At 39.1% G+C, this 17,735-nt stretch overlaps 1 protein-coding gene across 1 annotated transcript; it reads right to left on the minus strand.

Moving 5' to 3' along the window:
- Positions 1 to 469: 469 nt before the first annotated feature.
- Positions 470 to 15,141, minus strand: LOC139725868 (uncharacterized). The gene is made up of 4 exons (XM_071636946.1): positions 14,578 to 15,141; positions 11,943 to 11,951; positions 10,210 to 10,504; positions 470 to 633 (listed from the first exon to the last, which is right to left on the minus strand). Exons 1-4 carry the CDS (start codon positions 15,139 to 15,141, stop codon positions 497 to 499), a joined length of 1,005 nt encoding a protein of 334 aa, XP_071493047.1. The 3' UTR covers positions 470 to 496.
- Between the last annotated feature and the right edge of the window lie 2,594 nt (positions 15,142 to 17,735).

Raw genomic sequence — 17,735 nt, forward strand, 5'->3', positions numbered from 1 at the left:
AAATTTTATACAAAAAGGCAGACAACCGCATTTGATCGTGTTTATTTTTAACAAATAAAGTCCTCGTGATATATTATAAACATTTAAATAGTATCTAATAGGTTTCAGGGAACCGCAACCTGTCATGGAATGTCGGCAACACCAAAATTCCGTATTTGAACGCTTTTACTGAGAATGGGCCTTAAAAGAGAGACCGACAGAGTTATTTCATTCTGCACTGCAGAGGACAAAAGTACCACGCAGCTCTCAATTCAGTAGGGCTTTACAGCCACCAAAATCAAGGTGATTGAATTTTCATGCGTCACTTAATCAAGAAATACCCTTACCAAGAATGCTGTGGAATACTAGAACAAGCACGTGTGCCATTAAAATCAAGTTGAGGTCTTTCAGCGCGACTTGCCAAGCCTCAAACATTCATAATATCAGTATATCGCTAGTGTTCCTAAGCAATATGAACTTTGACCGGCAAAACAAAACAAAAAATATATAAATATTTTTATGTACTTACTTTGTGCACTATAAACTGTCTGTAGAATGTGAGGCATGTTGCGTAGGACCTGGTCCCACTTATGCTGGTCAGGACAAGGGAGTGAAACTTTTCCTCCCTCACAGCTTTGCTTACCATGGCATCGCCTGCAGAAATATTGTTATAAATATGATCAGATCAAAATCAGAATGGCTGAATTTTCAATATTATATGGGTATCCTGTAAAACTGACAAAAGTTCAAATAGCATACAGTAAAGCAAGAAATATTCGCAGCATGAAATTTGTGTGAATTGGAGCAGACAGCCTTTTTCGTGGCCTAAGATTTTCACAAATTGCCATGGGCATTCAATGCATGAAGTGTACAAACTGTAGACAAGAACTTCCGCAAAATTTGTGCGTGCATTTTAATTTTGCGAATTTTGCAAGAGCAAAGATTCTTGAAATTAAAATGCACATAAAAGGTTCTTGTCTGCACTATATGCAATGAATGCCAGTGGCAATGCCGCAAAAAAAAAAAAGAAAAAAAAAAAAGGGCCATTGGCTGCAATTCGCGAAAATTTCATGCTACAAAAATTTCTGGTACCTTTTGTTCAAACCATGCACATTTCCTGGGCTAGTCGCATAACATATGTCCACACAGGAAAATAAACACATGTGTAACAACAACGTACAACTGATAAACACAGATAAATACCATCCTATGTGTATGATTGCAAGAATGGTAAACTGCAAATTAGGAGTTGTGGAGTAAAATTTGCTAATGGTTCATATCAGTGATCAAGAATCACCAAACCAACTGAGAAATCAACCAAAATGAGAAATACGTGCAGTGTACATCTCTTTTCAAGAAGCACAGTTAGTGATTTACCACATTGGAGACAAGTACATTAAAATATAATAATTCTGTAACATTTATAGGACATATTTATTCAATCCTACCCCAATATTGGGGGGGGGGGGGTTCCATTAATAAAAGTATTGTTCCTACTGTGCAGAGACTAAGTTGAACAGATGTTTATTAGACCAAACATTGGCTCTGCCTGTTCGAAGGAAGCATTCTTCTTGAACTTTGGCATGATAGGCACAGAATCCAATCTTTTCTGACAAAAAGCTCTTGTTGGATTGAGAATTTGCTGAGCTGTTTTGGGGTATCCCTGAGGAACTGTTCTATCAAAATAGAAGTTTTTACTAAAATCATGATGGGAATTAACCTGATTGATATAAATAAATATGTATAAACAGGAGAGCTGTGAGGGAATGATTTCTCTACATTTATATTACCTGTGACCTACACATATGTCACTGTTTCATGTGTAAACCTGTAAAACTCATAAGTGCCATATTCTGTTTAATCTTCCTATCCTGTTGGAAATGAACTTTCACTGTTTACTTGAGTTCCACTATGCATGATCTCTCAAAGTTAACTGAAATATGAATTGGAGTTCATCTCTAACATGTATCTACGGGGTTTTGCAAAGAAATTTCTACTTAACACCATCCCTAGAGACATTCCCAGGCCACAACTTGGAATTCGTTCAGATTGCATTGGATGTCACAGCCATTTATTAATCCCTGCACATACGAAGCCGCGCAACGTAAATTGCAACGACATCCAACGCCACGCTCGTCTCATCTAGGTCGTTCAGGAAGTCCCACTTAGGGCTGGCCACAAACAATGAGAGCAAAGTGAGAGAGAAAGAGGAAGCTACCTATATTGGGTTGTACCTGCATGATATCAAGACGGGGAGGGAGGAATTATGATCGGCCATTTATGAGTGCACCTAACATGACACAGTACCCCAACTCGTCCGCGTAGCACCGCAGGGGGTCTCACAAAAGGAAGTCTGGGGCATTTTATATGACTACGCTTCATACAATCACTCCCATTCGGCAATGTCTGTCAGGTTATGATAGACTGAGCACATACAAGCCCAAAAGAGCGATCAAATTTAGAGAACTTTGGAGGTTGTTTTTTTTAGAACTCTTCAGTCACAATCTAAACTTTCACTGTTCAGATTCTGGAGTATACATAAATGAAGAAATTGAAAAAAAGCAACTTAAGTGTCAACAGCATTACAGTGGGAACAAACTGGATGATCAGAACATATTCTGGTCTCATGATCTTTACTTTCTAATGCAATTTCATAATCCAAAACTTTTTCAAGAAAAAAAAAAAGGAAGAGAACAAAAGGTAAGAACATTACATGAACAATTTCCAGGGGTGGGTCCAGGAATTCTGTAAAGGGGAGGCACCTTTACAAAATTAAAGGGGGCATACGCTCCCCCCCCCCCCATTTTTCCCTTTTATCTATTTTGTTTTAACAAAAAAATAAAGAGGGGGTGCACGCCTGGTGCCGCCCCCCCCCCTCCCCCCTGGATCCGCCACTGCTTTCCAATGGCTGTTTCATTAAAATCACAAAGAATTACCATCCCTCAGTTTGCACAAAATGAGAGACAAAATATGCAACTTTTTGCAACTTGATGAATAAAGGTAAGTTTCCTGGGCTTTTCAAGCATGGATATAACATGAATGAATTTTCCAGATTAAAAAAAAAAAAAAAAACAAATTGTCAGCTCTGACCTACAATCCTTGTCATGAGACTGCAGCAGTAGTTTTAACAGAACTGAATTATAAGGTTTGAGAATATGCACATTACAATTCTCATACATTTTGGTGGTTAATATCTCTCCTTCAAAGATAACAAAGAATGGAAGTGAAAGTAACAGTGTAAAAGTAATACCAGTATTTGTTGGGGGCTAAGGTATGCTTGCAATCTAGAAGTGTGGTTACTTCTCAGAATTATCTATGTGAAGTTTGCATAATTTCACAAATTGCCATTATCATATTTCCATTTATACCACAAGAGCTCTGCTGCATAGTGTGTAAGATTATATCATGGGGATGTCAAATTGCACTAAGTCGATCAGACTGGCATGATCATGTGACAGGGGATCACTTGTAATGTTCTTCTGTGGGCATAATGAACAGGCGTTACAAGCTGTTTAAAGGGACATTCCAGATGATTTTCATAATTTCTCATCATGTAGTACATAAATCCACAGCTCCGTGTATAGATTTGTGGAATTCATTGTGGTCCTTGAGCAGAGAAACCAATACTCTGAAAAATCTCTTAATACACTGAACAGCGTTGATGACATAGGAGCCTCACATATTTCAGAAATGTATGATTCCATTATAATACCGCTTGCTGGAACAAGTTCACCTGTGAAGAATCTATGCATGCCTTCTTCTTTCGTTCTGCTTCTTGAGCCCCAACTCACGCATTCTTTAATGGTGAGGCTGCCATGCCATCATCCTTGTTCATTGCAATTTGCTATAAATTTTGAAAACATTCTTATTCCTCATCCCAATCACTATAAATTCTGAAACTCTGTATTCAGTATAACTGATTTATAGTTGTTCAAATATAAAAGTTTGAAAATCATCCAGAGGTATCCTTTAAAATGTTTGAGGCAGGTTTTAGTTTCGAGACTAAAGTCTCACATTCATGACTTCCCTCAATGAAAAACATTTCAATAGCTGTAGATGAATCATTATATATACTGTATATTCCCTCCCAAGGCATTCAATATCTATTTTGCATGTGCTTTGTACGTGCCACAAACCCCTGCTCCTCCCTATTAGTCCTTCCTTCTCTCTTTACCTGTCCCTTCCCAATGTCTTTTGCTGTTTGTCCTGTCTACATCTTTGTTCTCTTGATCATTTGTAAGGTCCATGCATATGTGCTCCCACAACTTACATCTTTTTTTTTCTTAAATTGTAACTCAAATTAATTGAGTGGCCAACATCTTTTGATAAAATCTTGTCTTTCACAAGGGCCTCTGTTTCCCATAACACAAAGATTTTGTGTCAAATAGTTCATTATAGGTTTATATGCATTTGCTTTATTTTTTTCTTTTCCACTTTGAAATGTATGTTGTATTTAAACTGTATTTAGTATTACATTGGTTGTTGTATTTTTTTAATTATTGTGTCTGGAAATAAAATCTGAATTTGAATAGAATTAAATTTCATAGGCATTGTTGACTACCATGTATATGGCAAAGGAATTTGCGCGCGCGTGTGAATAGCATTGCTGGATGGAGGGCCTGGGGCTTCGACTTGAGTTAAATCTTTACTCAGTAATTATAAAACATTCTTTCCCTGTTCATCTCCAACACCCCAGACAGTTCATGACCTCCAAGAATGCGCCAGTACGCGCGGTTTCTTCTGTTGATTGGTCTCTCTCTCTCTCTCTCCACCCCTCCCCATTCCCCAGTCTGGCACCTTGGCATCGTGGGATTTTTCTTTTTGCTTGGTGAAGTTGGTGTTCACTCTTTACTACTCTATCTGAATATGCGCTGCCTAGCTAGTATTCTCTCTATGGCCGCTGCGCTGCGGAGGCAGTCAGGACATGATGGTAAAAGCCGGTCGGGCGTACATGTTGTACACGTCGTCTCATATCTTGGAAAGATACTTTGAGTTTGAATCGGATATATTGGGACGCGAGTGAACTGAAGGTATGTTATTTGAGATCAGGAAAGTTGTTCAAGCTTATTAAAGTGTAGACTTTGAGAAAGGGCATATTATACGTCATAAATTCCCCGTAAAAGGGCACCAAGGCCTCAAGAAAAAGGACACATTTTTTTTGGCCGTAACTTTGATCAAAAAGCAAAGGGCATTGCGGCCAACGAGAGGGGCACCGACGGCCATGGCCGTCGGTAGCCGTCGGTTAATTCGAGGCCTGCAGTGTTTCATCACTCAAACAATGTGGATGTGGGTGAGCACTAGGTAATAATGTAGGTTTTTACCAATATTACTAGTTTCTTCGTTACTGCAAGGATATTTGCTCCTGACGATTTGGGGTAGTAAGAAGTATATGTATAAAATAAGTACATCTATATGTTTATATATATTCCATAATCCCCTGAACTACAAAGCAGCAGCAGGAAGTACAATTGTATTACAGGAATGTTAGGAGGAGAATGTGTTCTGTTCTTATTACTGGTACTCTTTTAATGTTTACATATACAGTTGAACCTCTTGTATCCAGACAAGTCGGGACCGGGGCTCATCCGGATAAGGGATTTGGCCGGATACGGGAGACTCAATGCTTTATACATGTACATACATACACAATTACTGATGTAGCCCATTGTAGTACCACATGTAGTAATGTGTATACTGCAACCTTTTTTTTTTCATTGTTACACTCAGTAACAGACCCCAAAATAGAGGTTCGTGTTTGCAAGAATGAAATCATTTTCTTTTATAAATTCTTGGAATGATTTACCTAAATAATTATTAAGAAGTGTATCAAGTAGATCTTGAAAATAAACAGTACGAGTCGACGAAACTACGCTTCAAAATTCGATCATCACGGCTCGGCAAAGTCGACTGTAGGTCGCCATTGTTAGATGGTCTCCCTCTCTCTCTTTGTGTGTGTACTGTGTGTGAACAATTTTTGAGTATTCAATATCATTCGTTGCTCAGCCAATGACTCGAAACAATGCATGTCTATCTAGTCATATCGACAGCTGTGTATGGACCTATATGTGGCAATGCGATATGAGAGGACTCGAGCGCATAATCTGTCCATGTTCTTGCGATGATTTGGGGATGTTTGGGGATGTTAAAATGTCTGAAGGTAAGCAATTTGGAAGGAAATATGTAATTCATGTGTGTTTGTGTAGGAGTTCTCGAGGAGTTAGGAATCCCCCTTTCCTCCCGTAATTATTTTTTAAAAAAATCACGGCGAGATTGCGTCCGTATAATAGAGAGATCCGGATAAAGGGAGGCCGGATAAGAGAGGTTCAACTGTACAATATTGCTTTTTTTTTCTTCTTTTAACAAATTACAAACAAGAATTCATACCCTTTTTCTTAAGTTTAGAGTGTCACTTAAAATGTGGAAAGAGTTCTCCCTTTTTGTACAATGTCTATTTATTTTCTCAAATATACTTACGAAATGTCATCTTTTCATAACAAACAAATGACTCACTATTCACCTTTCTATTAGTGTCTGATTTTACTACACTACTTGTCAATGGGCAAAGTCACACCTCTCACTTTGTAATGCACTCACAGCAATACTTTGAGCAGCTTGTACACACGAGTTTGACTGTATCTTTTAATCTCATGAGCAGCACCTTGTCAACACACATTTTTGAAATGTGTTATATCATTTTAGAATATGACGACTTGTAAAACAAAGCATAGACAGAGCGTGGACTTTGATTCTTTTTTTTTTAAAGATCACAAGTGCAATAAAATACAATTCCAAAGTCAACTTCAACCTCTTAAACTGGAACTGCATTTAAACATCGGATCCATTGATGTAAAATGCCTAAAGTTAAGATTTTAAAGGGTTAAGTCGTGAAATTAATCTGATATGAAGTAGTCACAAATGTGTGGGTAGTTCCAAGAAAATACTACTTACATTAAAAAAGTGGACTACAGTTCTGTGAAATGGTAGATTGATCACTGTAAGTTTATATGAATGTAAAATATATTGATAATTGCTAAAATTCATAACATCCTTCTAACATGGTTTGCAGAAACACTAAGACTACAGAAATATGTATATTTTCCCTGAATAAGATCTTTGAAAACAAAACTTGACAATGTTTCTCTCTCCCTTTGTATGTGTGTGTGTGTGTATATGTGTGTGTGTGTGTGTGTGTGTGTGTGTGTGTGTGTGTGTGTGTGTGTGTCATCCAGCTGTGACATACTGTATCTATTAAACAGACACATGATGTAAATTCTTAAATAGCTGTTTCTCCCTTCTTCTTGTTCGTTTTCATGTAATCTGTGATTAAATCACTGAAGCAGGACAAAGTTATGCTTGGACAGGCCTGCTTTCCATTTAATACGTGTACATGTATGTCTTAATCTTTAGATTGCATGAAATTTTAACATTTCTGGAACGATGCACTCAATAATCAGGGAAAGGAGTTTGCATTGCAGGCTCCAATGAAGCCGTCGCAAGAATTAATCATGACAGGTGATCGCTTCTGAAGATCTCAGATATAAATTGCTTGAATGCGGCTCCGGCCAAGCATCCAGATGCCTTATAACTTGCTGTACTTTTCTTCTTCTGAATAGTTGATGGTTTGGCAAAAGATTTCAAGATATCATTTGCCCATCCTCTCATGAAATGAAACAGTATACGCTCTTTTTTCCCCGTATGAACAGGATTATCCACAAAAAAAAACCAAAACAGCTTCTATGATTCATATTTTCATTGTGAATTATTAAGCATGGTTTCTCACAGAACTTGTACAGCTATGAGAGGCTGAATCAGGGGCAGATCCAGGAATTATGTAAAGGGGAGGGGCCTTTGCCAAATTAAAGGGGGTGCACACACACCCCCTCCCCCCCCCCATTTTTTTTCTTTTGAATTCTTTTGTTTTAACCAAAAATAATGAGGGGGCACACGCCCGGTGCACCCCCCTCTGGATCCACCACTAGGCTAATTTATGCATAATGTAATCTATTACCCTTTGAATTTCACAATCCATGCATTGATATTTACATTGTGTATACATTCATATAGCATTTTTTTTTTGCACCTATGACTCTGCATCATTTTTCTCACTCTCATGGTATTACTCATGGTAGCCACATCCATTAACATCATTACTTCCGTAATTACATTTTAAGGTCCGTCATTTCACTTTCGATTGGTCATAAAATGTGAACCATAAGCTTAATTAAAAAAAAAAAAAAAAAAAAAAATGCTCGCAGTAATAGAGTCACAGTGCCAATCCACAACACACTCAGGCTGGTTTTGACAGATCAGAGGAAAGAAACAGAAAAAAAGAGCTTGTGAGTAGAAATTTCATCAAATTTTGACATCAAAACCAATGCCATAGTTCAGTGAAAAACTTGTTTAACTTGAGAACTCTCTAACTTCATTATTCCAGGTTCAACTTTGATGAAACTTCTCTCATTCTGCTCATTCTTATTCTATTCTTAACCCTTCATACACCGGGGCACTTAACTTGACCTGCCGAGCTTTTCCATTTGCAATCAGTACTGGTAATCTATAAACTTGATGAAGTGACAAATTTCCAAGCCCACCATGAGAGGTGTTACAAAATAATGTGCCTCAGCCTAACAGCAAAGACCATTGTAGGTGGCACAATAGGGATTACAGGGACTGGATAATCTCTATTCATTGACAATTAGTTTCCAGACATTTGTGCCAATCCTTGAACAAAGCACTCCAGCGAGCGTGCCAATTGGCAACCACAGCACAGTAAGGGTTAATGAACGTCAACTTGAAAGTGGAACGAAGTTGCCTTCAAAACCTTGGTAACATGAAAGTGACAAGGTTGTTCATTTTCATTCTCTCGGTACCAGTGTCTGCTTGGCTGACTGGCTCAGTTTTTGTGAGCCACTTTTTTTAAGCAAAATATGATCATAATGTCAAATGTTGATTGATTTCTTCCCCCTCTTGAAAATCCAGTGCCACGGCTGACGTCCATCCACGCATCACCTCATCCTAAATGAGTTTCCAAGATATGCGATCACAGATCCATGCAGGTTTTGTTTCGTTTCATTTTCTTTCTTTTTTTCCATAGAGCAGAATTTCCTCTTTGCAATAAAAACTCAAGAGATACAATAACCAGATTCACCGCCCACGAGCACATCTATGGCATGGCAATTTTAATGACCATCGGATGCATGATGGGTCTGTGGGCTCAAGGAGTTAATGGGCCACAACAATGATTCATGTCTCTAATTCAATATTCACAGCATCTAGAAGCTGATATCATTTGTACAGGATTTAAACAACCACAAATGAAAATACAGTGTAACTTTGTATCATTAAAGTGCTGAATTTGAATGCAAAACAGAATAAAAGCTTTCTTTTCATTAAATTGGCATGGATAAAAATCTAGAGGTGTTTTAAAAGGCTGGATGTTCACATGGTGACTATCAAAAAGTGCATTGTATTTATACAGCAACGTGAGAGGTAAACTCACAGAATCCCAATCTAACCTCCATCAACTTCCCATTCATTGTAAAATAGCAGGTCAGATCAAGTTTAAATACTGCCAACGTCCAGCAATTTGCAGTCAGCAAGTTGCAGTCTGCAAACTGCACATGGCTTTCAAATAGTGCTAGTCATATATTTGCCCCTGTAGATACCCAACATGCCAAAGCTCACCTGAACTTTGATGTTGTTTAACCAATATTTGTCCTTCATATCAAGAAATTGACAGGTATCAATGGTCATGATGACCCTTGCAAAATACAGTAACTGTACAGCTTTATTGACACAGGAGAAATAAACGGGCATGGGGGTGGGGCTAACTTTGTGTGATTACTACTGATTTTTGATCATGTCTATCATGAGACATGCCCCAATATATTAATGAAAGAATCTACAGGCAGCACATCTTACTGGAGCAGCTGAGGTATAGTAAAATATGTCTATGATAATGCTGTATTTTAATTCAATATTTTTCCGCATTAATGCACATAGAAACATCAGTATTAAGCACTATACAAGTGTTATCTATTATTATTATTATTATTATTATTATTACTACTATTATTACTATATTACTACTACTACTACTACTATTATCATTGTTATTGTTATTGTTATTGTTATTGTTATTGTTATTATTATTATTATCATCATTATCATTACTACTACTACTACTATTATTATTATCATTATTTTATATTATGATACGCCATGGCTTACCTGGAAAGCATAGGGGAGGAAGCGAACTGATCATTTCCTGGTTGTATGACAACGGAAGCGCCCTCGGTTTGATTGACAACCGCCTGGCCATGCGCCGCGAGCGGAACTGGAACCCGCCAGGGCCGATGTCCTTGGACATCGGCGTGGTCGACGTGGAGGGTGTGCGGGGGAAGTCATAGTCGTTGAGGAGGGACTTGTTCTGCGGGAACACTGCCATCTGCCGCGTCAGCACGGCCAAGACCTGGGGCTCGAAGGCCTGCGCAAAGATCGGCAAGTCATCCCCCCTCATGCTGAACTGGAAGATGAGATTCATGGAAGAGCATCACATCAAATCTTCTTAATATTTTATGCACAACAGAGGAGAGATCGACATTTTGCATGCACATATTATATCGACACACAATGCTTTCGGTAGCGTGTGCAGCTATTGAGAACTTTGTGCATTGACACTCAAGGTAATGTCTTGCAGCATTATTTGAACTCTCTTATTTTTTAAGATTCTACATTCATCACGAGATAGAACAGAATAGCTGGGAACAGTTGACCGTTGGCCATGACCAGTGTCTAAAAATATTGCCCTGGATTTACATTCTGATCAAGGATCTCTCTATTATGTTTTTGTAACACTAAAAGCAATCATAACAGGTATTTGAGAATGGCTTCCTTGAAAATATACAGATATCTTGAATATAATAGTTAGGTTCACACGCTGTTCCTAAACTTGCAGTTTAAGTCTGAAACTTAACTCTCAATGATTAGCTTGTAGTTTAGCACCGTGTGGACGCACTCGAAAGTTAGCAATCATAAAGTTTAGTCGATGGTTAGAACCATGGGACATCTTAAGGTTTACGCTTTCTCCAAGAGCCACGGGGGGGGGGGGGGGGGGGGGGGGGTTCCCACTCGTAGTTTTACTCCGTGTGGACACAATAATCAACGAGCTTGTGAGTTAGTGTGAACATTGCGTCTCATTTGCTGTACATACTATTTTGTATGGGCACAAGGTCATCTAGTAAAGACTCTGCACTTCCGTTGTAATCATCAAGTGGGGCTCGCTCGTAAGTTTAGATGCATGTGTGAACCCGCATCGTGAATTCACGAGTGGAGCTAATCATCGACAGTTAAGTTTTCAACCTAAACTTCAAGTTTGGCAACTGCGTGTGAATGTTACTAATGAAGGGTCTTTAATACTAGTCCTTGGGAGGTCTTAAACAGAGAAAAGCTCTTTATGGTATGTATAAAACTGGTCTGGTATCATCTCTTTACATCAGTGGTATGATTTAGGATAAACAGGGGAAATCCCATGCACTTCCAGAGAGAGAAAAAAAAAAATTAGCAAAACGAAACTAAAGCAAAGAACAGTCTGCATGCACCTGAGTGTAGCGGTATGCAATAACTATTACACAAGACAGAATAGACATGGTTATTATACCACTTAACACTCTGATCTATTAATATCGTTATTTTTTATGCTGTTGTTTACCTTTATTCACCTCAAAAACAGGGTACAAAATGCCAGTGAAAGAGTTGCCTGAAGCATAAAATGGCTGAATGATGCTGAACCCTCTTAGTTTGCCCCATGTGATTCACAATAGTTAGCAAATGGTATCAGACAGACATACTTGTGTACGTGCACTGTCCCATGAGGGGAGAAGATAGTATCAATATGGTACTGGAATTTTCCTGATAGAAACAAATGAACCCATGCATGCATTTGATTGCCAAAATAAACTCACAGAATATTCCTCACCGAGAGTCATTCTATTTATACTGCGCTTTGGAGATTATTCACCCATGATGCAAACTACATACTGTACACTCAATACATTTCAGCTCTAAAACATGATGTTTATTGGGATAATCAAAAACAAAGCTTTGGTTTCAGAGTAGACAATTAATACTTGAAATAAGTACCTAAATGGTGTCCAGTACATGTAAGCACAAATACTTGTAGTGAACCATTTAACAAGTCAAATCCTGAGCCTGGAAAGTTGATACCGGTACACGATGAACCAACAGGGTGGTCAGTTTTTGCAGTCTGGATTTATGTATTGTACTCTTTTTCCAGCACTGGTCATATTGTCATTGAGCATAGACTGGAAGGCATTAATTGATGATGCCTCGACAGCATCAGCAGAAAGGCTTTTCCATTAATTTACTGATTTTTCATTTTGGCTCAAAGAGTTGAACCTCTTACTAGTACGGTACATCTTCCCTTTCAACGACATTTATAAACTCTACATGACCACATGTAATTTGATTATTGACAACAAAATGAACAGCTCAATCAGAGTCTTCCATATCTTGCAATACAACAAGTCTGTAGTTGAATCATGTCTGCACATAACATCATACTTGAGGGGTGGAATTCCCAAATATTTAAGTTTTTCCGAATATGACAATGATCTATTAAACTTAGGCCAACTCAGTCACTTTCCTCCCTGATTTGCCTCACTCTTTGTCAGTTCATTCTTTACCCAAGTACAATATTCTCAGGGCCATCTGACTAGTTGTAGGGCATTAAACAGTAAGACAAACACTTGCGAGTATTTCAACTCCTTTTGGTCAGACTAATTACAATACAGGTATTTGCTTTCGAAGCAACTTTGTCTACAAGGAGAGTAAAATTGAGGTTGAGAGAATATACTGCAATCTATTTTTGTCTTTGACTGTCTCAATAATCTCAAGAATATCACTCTCATCATCTGGTATTGCATGATGTTGATGTTTTGCTATCATGGTGTTTAACATGACATTTTCCAGAGCTACCAAGTCTCACGCATTCTGAGTGAGACTCAAGCATTTAGGGGCCATCTCACGATCTCACGCATGGCGCCCATTTTTCTCAAGCATTGGGCGAAGTCTGCAACTTGGGCCTATAATAATGAGCATAGGCCAAAGGATTAAAGTGATAGTTGCAATTGAAGGTATATTTCCCCTCTGTCTTTCAAAATAAGTAAAAAATAGTCACTTAAGTATGCACCTGATTGCACTATATTAGGAGCTCAAAATTGAAAAAGCTCCCTAAAAACCCCTCCCACCCTCGCTCGCGCGCACATTCGCGCGCCGAGATGCCGAGCCATGAAAATCTCACTCATAAAAATTTTTTGAACTTGGCATCCAGCTGCATTTTCCATGATTGGATTTGAGCTGCCACACACGCCCAGCCAAGCCTCAAGCTCAGTTCGGGAAACCCACTCACAAGGGGGGCCCCCTCCTTATAAGTAACCCGTCCCCCTTATAAGTAACCCCGTCCCCCTTATAAGTAACCCCCGGGGCACCCCTTATAAGGAGTCTCCACGCTTTTTTGCAATGCAACGCGAAAATGAAAGGACTGCGGCAATTCGCTTGATTATGTCCATAAAGCTTCACAAGTTTCCTAGTTACTCACGAAATTTGAGCAAAATCGGTTTGAGGCATCATATCTAAAACCATGGATTTAAATGCGATGTCAAACGACCCATGCGAATGCTGAAATGCGAGCGATTACTGGCGTGAGTGTCGCCAGGCGCGGCGGCGCGGCAATGCTTGAGTGCAGACGTGGCGACTGAGTACGGAGACATCGTACTCAGTCGCCACGTCTGCACTCAAGCATTGCCGCGCCGCCGCGCCTGGCGACACTCACGCCAGTAATCGCTCGCATTTCAGCATTCGCATGGGTCGTTTGACATCGCATTTAAATCCATGATTTTAGATATGATGCCTCAAACCAATTTTGCTCAAATTTCGTGAGTAACTAGGAAACTTGTGAAGCTTTATGGACATAATCAAGCGAATTGCCGCAGTCCTTTCATTTTCGCGTTGCATTGCAAAAAAGCGTGGAGACTCCTTATAAGGGGTGCCCCGGGGGTTACTTATAAGGGGGACGGGGTTACTTATAAGGGGGACGGGTTACTTATAAGGAGGGGCCCCCCTTGTGAGTGGGTTTCCCGAACTGAGCTTGTGGATGGTTTGCTGCAGTAAATGAGTATCATCAGGATCACTTTGTTGGCTGCCAGCATTTAGCATCATCTGTGAATTCCCCCACATTATATCATTATATCATTTATATCATTATATCATTGATATCATCAGATAAGGGTACCTCTACTCTATCATTCACAAATACTGGGCCACATGTCTGCCCTCTGCACGAAGAAGAAACCTCAGCTCAGATGATGACCATATGAATCTTCTCAGTCAGGGAGGAAAACCTCAATACAGCTCAACACATTCCCACTGTATATTTCTGAATGAACATTGCATATTGTAGCATGATATTGGGATAGCAGATTCCTCCCCTGGTAGCTGGTGTGCCTGCTCTGTTATCATTGAATAAGAAAAGCACACACAAAATTGGGAGACTGGGAATCCAGGCAGAAGCTTGATTACCTGGGAGGCTGATGCCATGGATTTCTTTGCGACTTTGAGACCGGTGTCCTCGTCCATTCCAACGACCACGCACATCTCGATGAGGGCATTTGGTAGTTTCGGAGTGGCCACTGGTGCTTTTCCCATCCCGGGCAGCAAGCCGGAGCTCATCGGCCCCGACGACATCCCGGGCACGTTCAGGCTCATGCTGTTGAGTAATTTCGGCCGCGCGCTACCACCACCGCCAGTGCTGGACACACTCGTCGAACTCGACGTATTGGTCGCAAATTCTTTCGCACTTTGCCTCCACTTGTTCAGTAACCGCAGCGTTGGAACGATGGAGCCAAATCTGTCCCCTGCTGCCTCGCGATGGTCTGAAACGTCGTCTGCACTATGGCATTTCTCGTGGCTCTGCTGCGCGAGACTGATGTTGAGGTGCAGTTTCGGTCTGTGTGATGATGAGTTCGTAGCAGGCGGCCTCCTGCCATGCTGCTGCTGTTTACCGCCAGCTGCGCGGTCGGTCCTCTCACGTTCGCTGCCCCCACCGCCCCCGTTAACCGAACTGCTTTCATCATAACCCGACATCTCGCAGTCATAAAAAGGAGACGTGCCAAAGACTTATGCGGCGTAATGCACTCAAGGACATTTACGGATTTGTAAATATCATAATAACTCAATGACAAACATCACATGTAACGACAAGTGAGATACTCAAACGTCATGACAAATATAACGTGACTGGCGAAGCGTTTCGATTGAAGTTCGGTCCCATTTCTACAGCCGATCGCTCACGAACACAGGCAGCGAACGTTACAAGCCTACTTACTTGGATTGACTTGTCGTTAGGTTTTGTTTACATTGACCAGCGGGGCGAGCATGCACAAAATAACGATAGACGTAGACGTAGACCAGTGCCAATTACACACGTGCACACTAACAAGACCCGGTGGGATTGCACGTGTGCTAACTAAATTGTGTGATTTCTGTCATTTATTTGTTTTGCACGGGTCGATGAAGTTGACCACAAAATGATTCTAAAATAAAGGCACGAAAAGCCGAGTGGATTGAAATTGGGCGAATGCTGAAATATTTATAAAACACATCAGTGATGTTTAGAGGAAAATTCGGACAATCAAATTAATTAATTTTGAAAAGCTATGAACTTTAAAACTTCGGTGCAATAAGCTCTAGATCTGAATATTCTTCCGTGACTCGTTACACATGGACAACGATGATGATAAAGAAAATAAAGAGAATGCACCAATTGTCCGATTTTCCTCAAATTTTATTATTGTGTTTGTGTTTATGTACAAATATTCCTGTATTCATTCAATCCTCGTATATTTGAGTTTCATAATGACTTATTGAACAAGGGGGACATTCCAAGTATAATTATATTAGCCACCAAAAGTTCGCAGTACATCTCAATCCCCAACTCCTTTTCCAAACATGAATTTTATACGCCACTGACTTAAAAGAAATAATTTCGGGTGTTTAACGCGCAAATGGGAATGTGTTTCACGAAAACAAAGTGAAATTCCGCGAAGCAGCTTAAAATATGTCTGTCCATTGTCATGATCCGAAACAACTGAACACTACATTGCCGGTAACCTTTAGAGTGTTGATTAATCAATCAGTAGATCTGATTTATAATTTATACAGTAGATTTTATTTATCGGTGCGATATAATCATCACTGGTTGTGGCTCTTATGCATAGACGTGAGACTGAAATAATATTGTAAAAATGAAATAGAATACATCTAAATGAAAGGGAAAGAAAGGAAAATTAGTGGAGAAAGCTAGTTATTTTACAGTAGTAAACCGGGTACATGCAATGTGTGCATCACTTGTATTATACCTTATATTGTATTATATATCGTTTGATAAACTGTCCATTCAATTGAGTTGTGTATGATCACCATTATATCATCTTTACCCCGCCAACAATCTTGAATATTTGAACTTCGAACTTTTATTGAAACACAATCACAATCTTTGGACCCGTGGGGCAAAACTTATACATAAAGTCCAATGAAGTATTTAGCTACTTTATCATACAACATAATAAATAGGTCACTCATCTTTCTGTCAACCATCCATTGCAGATGATCTCACATGCTGGTAGAAAATTACCGGCTGTCATGGCTGTTGAAATATGAGAAAGTGTCTAGAATACTGAAGTGAGCACTGAATTATTGCTACAAAGCAAAGCAGAATTGGTATAATATCTTAATCAACTAATGTATAAAATAAAGCTATTACTTTTACAACATGTATAAAATAAAGCTATTACTTTTACAAATATTCGAAACCTAAGAAAAAGGCTAAGAATGCCTGAAGGACTTAAATACCAGCTTGATTATAATTTTATGTAAACTTGGCAAGCCTTATAATACTGGTATATGGTTTTGTATTTATAGTTTCATTCAAAAATTCTTCTATCATATTTGTCATTCGAGTTCATGATTCTTGAGTCGAGTTTTTTTTTTTTTAATTGCAACTTATTGACACTTGGCCAGCGATTTTTATAGTTGCTTTACTACTAAAACGTTGAATAATCTGTGTTTAATGACACCGATGAAAGGCAATAATTATTTGTCCATCAGTTACAAATACACTTATTTGTATGTGGTTTTTTATAATAGTGATTTTGTAATAAATCTGATCAAATACTCTAAAACAAACTGCGTTCAAAAAGAACATTAAATTCATCGTCAAGTCTCTCAGTTTTACATGACATCTTTCTTTATAATGTACTCTAAAATAATATCCCCCAATAGTACTGTACGATGCATCACCAAATCTGGATGTTAGTAATGAGCTATGCACACACTACAGCATATCATATTTCGGATCAAAAATTGATCCTCTATTGACTGGTTGAAAGAGCTTCATACCGTCACTCTGTGCAAATAACTTCTCATAAAACAAACTGTGACGTCGGGCACTTCCTCGTGACGTCACTCTGTCAATTTCTGACAAAACAATTGTGACATCACATAACAATTCTGACATCGTTACGTGTGTTGCTTCGTACAGTCAGTGTAGAATAAATGCACAACATCGCATCCACCACACATTTCACCCCTCTCTTGTTTACATTTTTTATCCAAAATATAAAACTTACTATATTCTCTGTCTAATTTCGAGTTTCTGGTTAAGACTATAGGCCCCGGCG

The sequence above is a fragment of the Diadema antillarum genome, unplaced genomic scaffold, assembly GCF_040938485.1.
Source record: "Diadema antillarum isolate AM-2024a unplaced genomic scaffold, OU_Dant_1.0 seq00000063_RagTag, whole genome shotgun sequence".
Classification (NCBI taxonomy): Eukaryota; Metazoa; Echinodermata; class Echinoidea; order Diadematoida; family Diadematidae; genus Diadema; species Diadema antillarum.

Coding starts and splice junctions, on each gene's coding strand:
- LOC139725868 (XM_071636946.1), bottom strand. CDS start 15,141: ATGTCGGGTTATGATGAAAGCAGTTCGGTTAACGGGGGCGGTGGGGGC. Junction 634..10,209: donor TCCTCCCCTATGCTTTCCAG/GTAAGCCATGGC, acceptor ATATTTCTGCAG/GCGATGCCATGGTAAGCAAA.